General features: G+C 36.7%; 1 protein-coding gene across 1 annotated transcript; it reads right to left on the bottom strand.

Annotated features, from left to right (window-relative positions):
• Positions 1–3352: 3352 nt before the first annotated feature.
• Positions 3353–13424, bottom strand: LOC148046504 (vomeronasal type-2 receptor 26-like). The gene is made up of 4 exons (XM_087714792.1): positions 13197–13424; positions 8274–8455; positions 4703–4994; positions 3353–4255 (listed from the first exon to the last, which is right to left on the bottom strand). Exons 1-4 carry the CDS (start codon positions 13422–13424, stop codon positions 3353–3355), a joined length of 1605 nt encoding a protein of 534 aa, XP_087570918.1.
• Positions 13425–14941: the final 1517 nt, after the last annotated feature.

Below are 14941 nucleotides of genomic sequence, written 5' to 3'. Positions count from 1 at the left end.
CATAAGTTGTTAGCCGCCCTGAGTCCCCCCAGGGAAAAGGGCGGCCTATAAATAAACACAACTGAACTGAACTGAACTGGAGGTTGGAGGTGTCAGCTCGTGTGGGAAAAATGATGGCAAGGTTTCTTTGAACAATATTTCCCTGGGACTAATTTCACCATTTTAATTTGCTCAGTTCTTTGTATTAACATCTACATTATTCTGGATTGACTTGGAGTGCCTGCCTGCTGGTAAGTGAGCCGGGTTTATTTTCTTTTATTTTTTTAATGTATTTTAAAATAATATTTTATTTATTGTGCATAAGATTTTTTTAAATAGTTTTATTCTGTGTGGATTCTTTTTTTAAATTGTCTTAGACTATTTAAAAAAAGATTCTATCCAAAATAAATTGAAATAAATCATTTTAAAAATTCTATGCACAATACTTTGAAATGTATTTGCATAGAATTTTTAAAAATAGTTTTACTTCAATTTATTCTGTGTGGAATAGTTTGAAATGTTTTACTTCAATTTATTCTTTGTGGATTCTTTTTTTTTTAATTGTCTTAGACTATTTAAAAAAAGATTCTATCCAAAATACAAAATACCAGCTGCAGTTATTCACTTAAGAACTGTGGCAAGAAAGGTGGTATAATATGTTTAGTGACCAAAGTTACAATGGCATTGAAAAAAGTGACTGATTACCATTTTTCACACTTAGCGACCATTTTCACACTTAGCGACCATTGCAGCATCCTCATGGTCACGTGATCAAAATTTTGATGTTTGGCAACAGATTCATATTTATGATGGTTTCAGTGTCCTGGGCTCATGTAATCGCCTTTTGTGACTTTTTGACAAAGTCAAATGGGGAAACCAGAGTCACTTATGTTACTAACTTATCAGCTACAGTTATTCACTTAAGAACTGTGGCAAGAAAGGTGGTATAATGTGTTTAGTGACCAAAGTTACAATGGCATTGAAAAAAGTGACTGATGACCATTTTTCACACTTAACGACCATTTTCACACTTAGCAACCATTGCAGCATCCTCATGGTCACGTGATCAAAATTTTGATGTTTGGCAACAGTTACAATTTATATTTGCAAATTGTAGTTATGTTGAAATAAAAAAAATATTACAATACTATTTTTGCGTTGTATGAAAATTTTTGTTGCTCCGTATAAAATTTTTAATCACCCCCCCCCCCGGTCAAAGGTGTCCTTCTTTACCAATATGAAAACCTAGTCACCTTACACTAGTTACACTTTCGATTTCTCCCGATCATCAGCTGTTAGAGGCTGCATGGATTGCTATAGTTTATTTAAGCCTCTGCAAGCCCCTGTTTGCTACAAAGAGGTAAATTTCTTGGAGGCAGAGGCCAAAGGGTTGGGGTTGGTGGGTGGGTGGGGCTAAATTCGGTGTATGATGCACCCCAATTGTCACCCTCTTTTAGGAGGGAAAGGTGCATCTTATACTCCAAAAATACAGTAGTTTATTATTTTTTGTTTAAGTCTAATGAAAAATGGTAGAATGCCTACTCTACCATTTTGATTTGAAATCTTCCCTTCTGGGCATGGAACACAGTCATAGCAGCAGAACTGATCCCCCTCAATCCCTTTCTTCCAAGATCCAGGTAAACAGGGATCATTGCATCGAGAAAGTGGAGGAACCTGGTGATAATCATAAAAAGGTTTTGAAGGGGAGATATTTAGAACACTTCATCATATTTACCCTTTATATAGAGAAATTATTTTTGACTTCCCAAAAGAATACTGAATTTATCAACTTCATCACCAACTTAAAAATATGTAGAAACTACAATGATGTAGAAAAGGTCCTATTTGAAGGTCAGGGTGGGAAAATAATAACCCTTAGTGACTAACTCACGGAAACATGGCTATTCTTGTGATTACAAATGGAAATGTAAACCAAATATGCAAAGATGGCTTTTGTATTGTAATCTCATTTTGTCAAATTGATGAGTGCTTGATCACCAACAACATTTGATAACAATATTCAATTTTTCTTTAAAATCAGATTTTGAAAGAGACTAAGCTCAATAGGGCATTCTAATGGATTAAGACTTGGTCAATTCACTAATTTGATACCTGGTTAAAAGCTGGACTCCAGACAATCCGATCATCAGCAATCCATAATTCCTTCCCTTTTGGAGCCTCCAGATCCAGCTTTCCCACTCTTACTCTCTTAAAGGATCTGTTTGGAAAAGTGACCAAGTTTGTGAAGTCAAAGCCACCAGTTGCTTCCCCTTTCTCATTCAGGAAGACTCTCTCCCCAGCTGAATTGTTAAAAGAAATGCCTTGAAGAAATGAATGGACCTAATTGAAAGAGAATAGGAGAGAGAGAGAATCGATAGCAATATAATAGAAAAGAGAATATCATAATCAAGTTCATTCACTCATTTGTCATATTCCAACAACTATTATTAAATATCTATATTTAGAAATTTAATAATCAAAGTTGCATAGAAATTTACATGTCAACCTCATTATGGCTTTGTTATTATTTTAAGTAAATATAGGATAATATAGCTAAATGAAAATAGGCTTTTGGACTTATGTAAAATCCATCATTTCTGTTTTATGTCTACTGCTTAAACCACTCATTCAAGATAGATCAAATCTAATCTTTCCTCATTGGTAGAACACTATTTGAGAGTCTGATTAATTTCTTTTAGTCAGATTTTAGAATATGAGGCTTAAGCATTCTCTGATAGATGAATGAGAAGAAGAGACTATTGGAAACCCGGAGTTGTTTCAAACTATGCATGCCACATCTAAGAAGGACTGCACTTCTTTCCTCTAAATCTCTGATAAAGAGAGAAAGCTCAGCTTGTCATTCTGAAAAGTTCATGAACCACATAAAAAGTTCTTAGAGAATTCATCATTTTTGGAAGCAACAATAAAAAGCAATGTAAACTATCATTTTAACTCACTCTTATTGTGCAATCTATGATAAATCACCATAGATTGCACAAAAAAACCACGATTTTTGTAGCAGCTTCTGGATGATCATAATAGCAGAATACCTAAATGACAAAATAACAACACAAACTGGTTTTTCTGCATCTGTTTTAAACAACACAACATCACAGAATTAGAAGGGACATTGGAGGTCTTCTAGTCCACCAGAAGCTCAAGGAGAAACTCTACAACAATTTAAACATATGATTCTCCTATCTTCTCATAAAAATCTCTAGTTATGTAGCACCAGGATTTCTAAAGGCATGTTTGTTCCGTTAATAAATTGTACCTTATTTCTATGTTTTTCTCATACTTAAGTTGATTCCACATACATAAAATATTAAGACTTTCCATGAAAGGTTCAAAACATAATTCTTCATTACACTGCTCATTGAAATAAAAGGAGACTCCAATTCAAAGGGAATACCTGCCAAGGCTGCAGATTTGGAAGATCAGGTTTTTTCCTCACCATAGTTTTCTTCCTATTGAAACCCAGCATGTGTAGAGCCTGTAAAGCATGAGCCACAGCATGAACAGCATTGTAGATGCTGTAGCTCTGCCCAGTCATTTTCATTTCAAATATAGGTGCAGGAAGATCCTCCAGCTTCATCTCCCCAGTGCACTGCCTACTGTGTGTTTCTTGTAAGTCTGGTTTTGGAAATGAACAATCAAATGACTGTTCCCAGACATTCTGCCGAAACCCATCTCTGTAGTCTGAAAGAGGATTGAGGGTCTGAAGAAATTCTTTGAAACCTACAACATCTGTTGAATGAACAGTGAAGGAAAGAGCCCCATCGAACATCTGGAGATCCCATGTGATTTGAATGCCTGATAGTATAAAATCAATCTGTGCACTCATGATCCAAACCTTTCTAAGTAAGGCAAGTTCCTTGCTTTCAGGATCAACCAGAAATGTTACAAATCTTAGCCATATAATTGTCGTGGGTTCTCCATAGACAAGAAATGCATTGGCTTTGCTATTCATCATATTAATGGAAATAATGTTGATTGTTTGATAAAATTCTGGGAATCTTTCCAAGTGGAGTTGTGGAGCAAGCCTTTCTATAAATGCTGAGCAGATTCCATTCTGGGAAAGTAAGGGCTGCATTTTTTGTAAGAAATTATCTCCATTGTTGTTATCAGTAGTAAATATCCCAATCCATGTCCACCTGAAATGATGAAGCAGTTGGATAATCCCAATGTACTGATGGTCCCCTTTTGGGACCATGAAATAAAATGAAGAGAGCTTACTGGTCTGAAATTTTTCCTGAGGTAATGTGCCATATGTCAGCTGAAAGAAAGTCCAGTAATATTTTTTTGAGTCTTTAGTTTCAATTTAATTTTTCTCTCTTGTTTTCATATAAAATATATCCAAGGAACATTGTTGTCCTAGCATTCTTTTAAGAACATAGCAACAACATTGTATTAGAAGACCACCAAACTCCCTCCAACTATGTTATTCTGTTATTCTGAGGATGTTCTCATTGTGTGAATATATTTCAAACACATGATCAATTGTTTTAATTGAAGCCATTCAAATCTTCCCCCAGTTATGGAATCACCCCTGATACTTACTTCCTATAACTGGCAATCTACTTTCAAGAAAGAATGCTAGTAGTAGACCTCAATCCATGCAGAACATATTAACACAAACCTATGCCTAATCTTTGATGCCCATTAATTATTCCATAACAACTATAAGATTAAGAATTTTCTTCTCAACTCTTTCAGAACTTACTTGTGGAATCTTGAAGAATCCTACAATGTCAGCTATGTAAGAGGATGTGACAAAGTCCAATCCTCCAATGATGGCCATGAGATTCTTCTGGCTGTCACAATTGTAGTTAGGGACAAATTCCTGAGATTTGAAAAGCAGGTCCAGAGTGCTACGATAGGTCATCCTTGAATCATAATAACTGTCATAAATGTGGAACCCAAGAGTGACATTAGGTAACATCTGGGAGTCTTCATTGATCTCCTTGACAGCAAAAGCCAAGGCGAGGATGTGCTGGTAGAATTTGATTAATACACTGCAAATGATTTAAATACCCCAGTTGAAAAAGGAAGTTGTCAAATTCTCCTAAGGTGGCATCATTTTTATATGAAAGAACAAACATTTCTTTCTCTGATGAAGGTAGGAAAGTAATAGGTTTTCTAAAATACCGAATAATTTGTACACAATTCATATTTGCTTTTCTACATTATTTGCATGATTTGCAATAAAGATCTATTACAAGAAATAAAAATAGTGCTTTTTTTCATGGAACTCCATTTAGCTTCTAAATTTCCCCCCCAAAAATGGAATATAAACAAATCCAGCATGTATCAGTCATTTACTATATGGATGTATTTTTAAGTGTGACAATACAGATTTTTAAAAAAAGAATATTACTTTATGCTTACTAAGTGTCCTTCAAAAGATGTTTTGCACTGTTCTGACCTAGGCTTCCCAAGAGCATGAAGTAAACTCCTGGTCCCAGAAAAAGCCCCTTTTATTAATGTACTGTGAATTCTGCTCTTTCAATGTAGCAAAGTCTTTTGAGAGAGGATTTACTGTCACAGACCTCTGGCTTGGAAAACTGACAAACCAATGTTTGGAAAACTTGGCAAAGAATCTCAAAGAGTCACAAACCAATGAAGCGAACTAATTGTCTCCTGCAAACTCCACTCCCCATTTGCTCCTCTTTTATTTCCTCTGGGAGTGGTCATTCATTGTCCACCTCTCGCCTTACTCCCAAGTTGATCTCTGTTCTTTAGCTGATCCCTTTGTCTGGCAACTCTGCATATGCGCACACTAAGAACAAGCTCCAAGTGTTCATCTGCCTCACTGATGTCTGACTCTGAAGGCAACTGATAACTGGCATATGGCTTTGCCACCACTCTCCACCTCTGACACAGAGCTCTCATCAGAGCCTTCCCCAGATTCGAGGACTGGCCCATGTTCCTTCCCAACCTCCTCACTGTCCGAATCTGCTGCCAGCTCTGCTGGCCGCTGGTGGGCCACAACAAGACAAAAGTTTCATACCTTATATGACAAACACTTCACCCTGATGTAAATAAAATGTTTATTCTCCCACAACTAAAAACTTTTGAAAGATAGATTAGATATAAAGCCTACATTTATACTGAGAACCATTTACTCTTAAATCACAATAGCACTTAGACATTTCTTTAGAACAAAGATATTTTATTGTCTTCATTATTAAACATATTTCTATGCCTTCACAGTCGAAATGGGTATGCTTTTCAGTGGCTTAAATAGAAAAAAATATAGTATCAAACATATTAAATGCAAAGTGAAAACACAAGAGCACTACAACAATACTATAGTTGACCAGAAATGGGACTACAAAAGTGGAAAGAAGAAAAAAGGAGCTAGGAGAACTTTGCTGAAGAACTTAATATCTATGATGTATGGCGAGAAAGATGCCCAGAGGGAAAGCAATATACCTTCTACTCGAATAGACATGAATCCTGGTCAAGGTTAGATATGATCTAATATGATTGGATAGAAGGAATGATAATGTATTTAGTAGGCTAATTGTTAATTGTTGTGACTAGCTGTATATAATATGAATGTATAGTCATCTCCGATTTCGCGGTACTGCATTGTTTTAAATGTAAAAATAATAAAAAATATATTGAAAAAAGAGCACTACAACAATCCAAAGAGAATAAAATGACAAAAAGTTGCAGTCCAGTCACACACTACACATCCAACCATACTTCCAATGTCATAACTAGCTGCTGCCAACAAAAATTGTGTCATTTTAATGGAACAGTGATCTATAATTTGAAACTGGATAAAACATCAGTAATGAATTGGGCTAAATCAACTACTGAATCACATCTACGGTCATAACAAAGAACAGAATTTCAAGATACATGAACGCTTCCATTATGGGTGAAACATTTCAAATGTAATGCCCTCTCTACTTAATGGCACATAAACTTTGTTATGATGTTATGTAGAACATAAGATGAATACAGGCACATTTAGCCATTGCTTGCTGTATCTGAGGGCTATATTCCAAGCACTCATTACAAGTGAGGCTGTTATACAATTTCCTTAATGTACTATGATCTTGGCATGCCAGTTTGTATTAATTTCAAGTGGAAACTGAAGTGCAGGAACATTTTGGTGTGTTAGAATGTTGATTCTAGACCTATAGATTCTGTACAATTCTGTATCTTATCTGCTAACTACTTTGTTTCACTTTCTTGTGGAAAGTTGTTAGGAATATAATCTAATGGTTGGATTGGCAATATATAAATCATGTAAAAATGCTATACCTGTTTCTTTAAACCATACTGTAAAATGTGATTGGTTGCTGTTTTCCTCAATCAGCCATAAGAAGTAGCCAGAATGACTGTTAGCTCTCTCTGTTTGTTAGATGCTGGGCTGATCTGATCTGAGTGTTTTTTGGAAGCTGAAAGTGCTGTGAGCTATTGTAAGTTTTGCAACTGCTAGCAAACTTTGAGTACCAGACTGTTTGTATGATTATGGACTATGTTATTTGGATTATCCCTTAACTGAAAGACGTTGATGACTGACTGTCTTAACTATATATGACTTGGACTGTTTGATGGATTCTGATACCTCTATTTCCATGAAAGTAAAAGCCTATTTAAACTGCAGTGTCTCTGTATGCTGGTTTGTGTGTTCTCTAGCACAACCTTCACAACTCTTCGCTGAATGTACTCGCTCTCCAAATGGGGAGCTTACCTAACAAACGTTATTTTCTCTCCCTTTATATTTTTCTGATATCCCTTTATGTTTTTCTGATATCCCATTATATTTTTTTGATATTCGTCTTCTGACATCAGTTAATGTGTGGCCACATGCTGTTCTCTTCCAAGCTTGCATTTGCTTTTTTTGGATCATCATTATCATTATCCTCATCTTCATCCTCATCATCCAGGTCCTTGTAAAAGACTCGACAGATAGATAAAAATGCCAAATCCATCTGACTGTGTGACTAATCTTTCAGATAGTTGCAGCCAGGTCTCGCACTCCCCGCCCCACATAAGCACTTAGACATATATACTGCTTCACATTGCTTTGCAGTCCTCTCTAAGTGATTTACAGAGTCAGCCTATTGCCCCAACAATCTGGGTCCTCATTTTACCCACCTCAGAAGGATGGAAAGCTGAGTCAATCTTGATCCTGGTGAGATTTGAACTGCCAAATTCTAGGCAGCCGGCAGTCAGCAGAAGTAGCCTGCAATACTGCACTCTAATCACTGTGACACCAAGGCTCAAGCAATTTTGGGGGAACTGATATAAAATTTTTAAAAAATAATCCTTACTTTGGTGTGTCATCAGATGTTATATCAGGATGTTCCTTAAAATTAATTTCATAAAGATTGTAATAAGTGTGGGACACTATCCCACCCATGATTAGGTCCCCAGGTAGGTACCACTCATGTGGAACAAGGAAAGCATCACTTGCAGGGCAGCTCAGAGTCATTATTTTCTTCACCAGGAACATCTGAAGAAGTAACATCTTTATTCTTGAAAAAGTATCTCTTTTTCATCCTATTCTACAATAAAGATTGTGTTGTTCCAATAGCTAATACAAGGTTTATATCTGAGCATGCAACTAATCAGAAAATCCACCATTGGGTATTAGGAGATTCACCAGAGTACAAATTCATATCTTGAATAGCATCAGGGTTTGAACAGTTACTCTGGCAGAGTGGAACAGAGAGAGGAAACCTGTAGCAATGTCTGACACACAGCCATTATTATCCCTGTGCCAATCTCCCTGGGGTTCAAGAAACATTGATTGCTGATGAATTGAAATAAGCCTTCTGTGCAGTCTTTGATGCTTCTGCCTAGTTCAGAAAATATTGTGATTCCTGTAGGAGATGATTACTTTGTTTTTGATGAAGAGAATAAGTGGCCGATGTTTAAATGCACACTTGCTAACAAAATGCACAGAGGGGAATTTGCAATACAAAATTACTTCATTTTTTGAAATGTAAGTTATTTTTATAATGAATAATAAATGCAGTTCACTTTCCTTTGCATAGCACTGAGATTCATTGATATTTTGACATTCCCTTATTTTAAGAAATTTTCAGTTATTATCAACAGCAAAAATCCCATTCCATGTCTTCTTGAACTAATGAAGTAATCCCAATACATCAATGGTCCTCTTTTGGAACCATGAAATAAACTGAAGAGAGTTAGTGGTCTGAAATTCCTCTTGGGCTAATGAGCCATATTTATAATAGAATAAAATAACAGAGTTGGAAGGGACCTTGGAGATCTTCTAGTCCAACCCCCTGCTCAGGCAGGAATCCCTACACCACTTCAAACAAATGGTTATCCAATCTTCTTAAAAACTGCCAGTGTTGGAGCATTTACAACTTCTGGGGGCAAGTTGTTCCACTGATTAACTGTTCTAACTGTCAGGAAATTTCTCCTTAGTTCTAAATTGCTCCTCTCCTTTATTAGTTTCCACCCATTGCTTCTTGTTCTACACTCAGGTGCCCTGGAGAATAGTCTGACTCCCTTTTCTTTGTGACAGCCCCTGAGATATTGGAACACTGCTATCATGTCTTCCCTAGTCCTTCTTTTCATTAAACTAGACATACCCAGTTCCTGCAACCATTCTTTATATGTTTTAAACTCCAGTCCTCTAATCATCTTTCTGTTCTCTACACTCTTTCTACACATCTTTTTTACATTGTGGTGACCAAAACTGGATGCCATATTCCAAGTGTGGCCTTACCAAGGCATTATGAGTGGTATTAACATTTCACTTGATCTTGATTGTATCCCTCTGTTTATGCAGCCTAGATCTGTGTTGGCTTTTTTGGCAGATGCTGCACATGACTGGCTCCTATTTAAATGGTTGTCAAGTAGGACTCCAAGATCCCTCTCACAGTTACTACTGTTGAGCAAGGTACCACCTATACTGTATCTGTGCATTTCGTTTTGCTTTCCATAAATGTAGAACCCAATATTTTTATGTGAGCTAAAAGAAGGTCCAGGAGCATTCTATTGAGTCTTTAATCACATTTAATTTTCCTATCTTGTTTTCATATTAAATATATCCAAGGAAGGATTTATTTTCCTGAAATTCTTCTAAGTATTAAAATGAAAAGGAATTTATTTGAATTATTTCAAACACATATGATGATATAAACTCAACTAATCAATTGTTTTCATAGAAGCAAAGAGTTCATATCTTCCCTCCAATGTGGAATGCCTATGAATACTTACTTCCTGTATTTGGCTTTGTAGTTTCAAAATTATGCTAAGAGAGTTTAAGCCTTGCTGAAGATTTTCAAATTGGATATGCCAAGTTGCAGGAAATTCATTTAAAGACACACTTTGAAATTCTTGCTGATTTTCTTTCTCTGCCATACCAAAATGTGACACTGTGATTTTTAAAGTCTGTGTGGATTCTAATATTTATTTCTCTTACTTCCTTGGGGTCTCTTTCAGTAGTGAAAGAGGGTGTGGTTTGGTGGGCGTGGTTTGGTTGACATGTGACCGGTCGGACAACAAGCAGGAACCTCACAGAGTCACAGAAAGCTCAAAAACAAACTACAATACAATACAATAGCAGAGTTGGAAGGGACCTTGGAGTTCTTCTAATCCAACCCGCTGCCTAGACAGGAAACTCTATACTGTTTAGACAAGTGGCTACCCAACATCTTCTTAAAGACTTCCAGTGTTGGGGCTTTCACAACTTCTGGAGGCAAACTGTTCCACTGATTAATTGTTCTAACTGTCAGGAAATTTCTCCTCAGTTCTAAGTTGCTTCTCCCCTTGATTAGTTTCCACCCATTGCTTCTTGTTCTACCCTCAGTTGCCTTGGAAAATAGTTTGACTGCCTCTTCTATGTGGCAACCCCTGATATATTGGAACACTGCTATCATGTCTCCCCTAGTCCTTCTTTCTATTAAACTTTGTTGGTCTTCTCTGCACTCTTTCTAGAGTCTCCAAATATCATGAAAGTAGGATGGGAAACATTGGATGTGCTTTGAGTCAATAACTTAAAAGTCCTAACAGGACATGGGAAATCAATTTTCTCTAAGTCGCTTGGAGTAGTGTTGAAATGGACAAAGCAGTGGTGGGTTGCAGGCGGTACGCCCCGGTACAACTCTACCGGTGCCTGCCGGCAGCACCGGGTACCATTCTGGTATGGTGCTCCAGAGGTCCTACCTGCCCACCTGAGCTCCTTACCTGTATTTGAGCTCTTTGGCGCTCCCACGCACGGAGCATATGGCACATGCGTGATGCTCCGCCGAGCAGCTGGAGCATCATGGAGGCATTGCAGAGTTAAGGACGCATGTGTGTGTGTGTGCACATGTGTGTGTGTGTGTGTGTGTGTGTGTGTGTGTGTGTGTGTGTACATGTGGGGGGCCCGGGCCCCATTGCACTGTATCGGTTGCAATGGGATCCGGAACCCATCACTGGAACAAAGCTATTTGATTCTATTTGATTGTTGCTTATATAAGGGGGTGGAGACAGGTGCCTTGGTCTATATACCAAATGAATGACCCATTGGGATCCCCATATCAAAGCAACTTATCTTATGTTCGACCAGAACCTGAAAATTTAACACAGCACAGTACTTAAGCAAAATAGTTTGGTTGAGATCTGCATATGTGGGACTGGTTGGGGTATATTGCAGGGGTGACACTGAAATATAATGTTATCATATTTTATCTATATCTTAAATTATTGTATTTTATTCCAATTCCATTTTAAATTGCTTTTATCAAATTTAATAATGGTCAGTAGGTCTTGTGATAGGAAGGTCACATTAGGTAAGTGTGATGTCAGATGAGGCTCTTGTGACAGGTGTTGTGATGGGTCAGGTGTGGGTCACATCAGGCTAGATTTTTTTTGCTGGTTGGAGGGGTTGGAGGGGTTGTTTGAGGGTCATTGCCATCGCTGGTTGGCTGTGGGGTTGATTTGAATCTCAGGGGTTCATAGGCTGCTTGTAGGTCAATGTCTTGGTTGATGGAATTGTTTGTGGAATTCCAGACTTCAATAAACTCACATTCATGACAGTCTAGTTTATTTATTTATTTACTGAATTCATATAGAGCCGAGGTGGCACAGCGGTTACAGTGCAGTAATGCAGGCTACTTCAGCTGACTGCTAGCTGCAATTTGGCAGTTCGAATCTCACCAGGTTCAAGGTTGACTCAGCCTTCCATCCTTCTGAGGTGGGTAAAATGAGGACCCAGATTGTTGGGGACAATATGCTGACTTCTGTAAAACCCTTTCGAGAGTGCTTCTACACAAAATCACATTAGTGAGAATTACATTTGCACAAAACTGGAAAAATATTTATACACCAACAGAAGAAAAATTAATAAAAAAAATATTGGAATGTGCAGAGATGGATAGGCTCACGGAACTAAAAGAACTAAAAGAGAAAGAAGAATCTGAATATTACTCCATATGGTATTTATGGTATAATTGGCTAGAGGAAAGGGGGCGTGGGGAAGCAGGAAAGCAAAAAAGAAAGGAAGAAAGATCAACAAATTAATAAACAACTACAAAACTGGAAATGATTAAAAGATAGAAATACGAGATAACTGTAGCAAATAAATATTATAGAAAATGGCTCAACTGTAGTAAAGGCTGTTGTACATAGTATATATAGAATATTATATATAGAATGAAAAAAAATGTATGAAATAATATAAATGGACACACACACATACAGACACACACACAGAGAGAGAGAGAGAGAGACAGACACACACACAGACACACACAGACAGACACACACACACACACATATATATATATATATTGTATATAGTTATAGCTATAAAAGATTTATTTGTATAGATGAAAGAATCAGAACAGATATGATAAAAAAATGTAATGTGCTGCAAAGATGTGAAGTTTGTATAAACAAAATAAAAAGTTAAAAAAGAGAGGGCTGTAAAGCACAGTAAAGCAGTATATAAGTCTAAGTGCTAAGTTCTATTGTTATGCTCAGGGAAAGATCCCTGGGGCTCCCTGAAGGATTTTTCTCTGGACTCTCATTTTTTTTCAACTTACCAACAAGGGGGGGGGGGAACAGCATTATTTCAGTTTATATGAGTCTCCTGATATTCTGACCTAAGCTTCCTTAAAAAGCATGAAGCAGAATCTTGGTCCCGAAAAAAAACCTCTTTTATTTACAAAACTGTGAATTCCTTTCATTCACAGTCAGCAAGATTTAGCAAACAGTCTCTCCTCCATACTTACCTGGGGAATCTTGAAGAAACTTACAACTTCAGCTAAATTAGATGTTGTATCAGAACATAATCCTCCAATGATGACCATGAGATTATTTTGGCTGTCACACTTGTAGTTAGGGACAAATTCCTGGGATTTGAAAAGCAGGTCCAGAGTGCTACGATAGGTCATCCTTGCATTGAGGTAACTGTCATAGATGTAGAACCCAAGAGTGATGTTGGGTAAGATCTGGGGCATTGATCTCTTTCACAGCAAAGGCCAAGGCAAGGACATGTTGGTAGAATTCGGTTATTACACTGAAAATAGATTGAGCACACCTTTTCAAAATAAAAATAATAATTCATCATTTTGCAAATTATATTAAGATGGTCATTGAAAAACCTGTTTCTGAGTAAAGTATTAATTAATTTTCTAATCAGTCCAAATATACTTTGCACACAATTTATTTCCTTTAATATTTTTCCTGAAAATTAATCAGCATAAGACACACTATGTTAATTTCTGAAATTGTAACTTCAGTGTTCAGTTTAAACTAGAATGCCATGGCTTGTTGTTTTCTCAGTTGATTTAGTTTTTGTGAGAAAAAATAACCTCTCATTTCAGCACAAGGAGACCATGAACAATACAAAGCATATTTATTTAAAATGTATTTGTATATAGTCACTTGCAAAAGGATTCTCAATCATGAAAGAAAAAATGTTGGATATGTCCGAATACATGGCTAAAATACATTTGGAGTAACATTCATACCCTTACATAACTCTGTTTTATAAACTTTTTGCCTACTCAGACCAGAAATCCCCTGTCATTTTCCCCATAACAAGACAATCAATCTAATCATGACAGCTTCCTGACACTGCCATGGCAGTTTCCAGTAATGTCAGGCTGACTTAGCATTGAATAGCCTTGTTTTTCCCAAAAAATGAACCCTTTACATAATCTCTTATCTTAATGTGTTACAGATGTGCTTCTAGGGTTATGAAAAGTGTAAATATGGAATCACTCAGTTTCCTTTATAAGAATAATTCAATTTCTCTCAGTTTTCTAGGAACTAGAATTAGAATGATTTATAGATTAAGGGTGAAATTCTCTCTAAACTCATACTTCTTGCTCAGCTGAATCTTTCCAGTTCTGAAGGAATTTCATAATTCTTAGCTCCCCCAGAATCATTATTTAAGATGTGTGTCCACTATAGGCTGCAGCAGGTAGAGATACTAAAACATCTTTACTCTATCCTACCATTCTTTACCTGTTCAGTAAAATAGAATGCCAATAGATTTAACTAAGTTCCAATATTTATGTCTATGGAGATTCTCAGTCATCCAGGTCATGGCTGTCCCAAAAGTGCATTTCCAAAAAACAACTGGACTTTCTTGGGGATTTTTTTTTCTTTGAAAAGATTTCGCTTCTCATCCAAGAAGCTTCAGAACTAAACCAGAACTGAACCAGAACAAGAAGCTTCTTGGAAGAGAAGCGAAATCTTTTCAAACCAAAAACCAAGAATATCCAGTTGCCTTTTGAAAAAGCACCTTTTTTTGTCATGTGAAATGTGGCAAAGCTGAATTTTTTTTAGCCTTTTTATTTTTGATAATTCCCATGCAATCAAATATGATTGACATGAGAATGTTGTTAATGAAACAAACACAAATAACGTTCCCTCTTCTGTCACCACTTTCAAAGCACAAAGAATTCTTACATATACATGAAAAACTCTATATAAACAGTCATATAAATGATTCTTTGCTATTGTGGGC

Source organism: Thamnophis sirtalis, unplaced genomic scaffold (assembly GCF_051295495.1).
Source record: "Thamnophis sirtalis isolate CommonGarterSnake01/CBP01778 unplaced genomic scaffold, rThaSir2_p1.2 scaffold_4, whole genome shotgun sequence".
NCBI classification, from domain to species: domain Eukaryota; kingdom Metazoa; phylum Chordata; class Lepidosauria; order Squamata; family Natricidae; genus Thamnophis; species Thamnophis sirtalis.
The sequence above is the reverse complement of the archived record's forward strand: the minus strand, read 5'-3'. Positions and strand labels throughout refer to the sequence as shown.

What these genes read in the sequence shown, in the direction of transcription:
- LOC148046504 (XM_087714792.1), bottom strand. Translation starts at nt 13,424, where the DNA reads ATGCCCCAGATCTTACCCAACATCACTCTTGGGTTCTACATCTATGAC. An exon ending in GTTTCTTCAAGATTCCCCAG is followed by an intron (nt 8,456 to 13,196) that starts GTAAGTATGGAG and finishes TTACTTCTTCAG; the next exon opens with ATGTTCCTGGTGAAGAAAAT. An exon ending in GATTCTTCAAGATTCCACAA is followed by an intron (nt 4,256 to 4,702) that starts GTAAGTTCTGAA and finishes ACTTTCTTTCAG; the next exon opens with CTGACATATGGCACATTACC.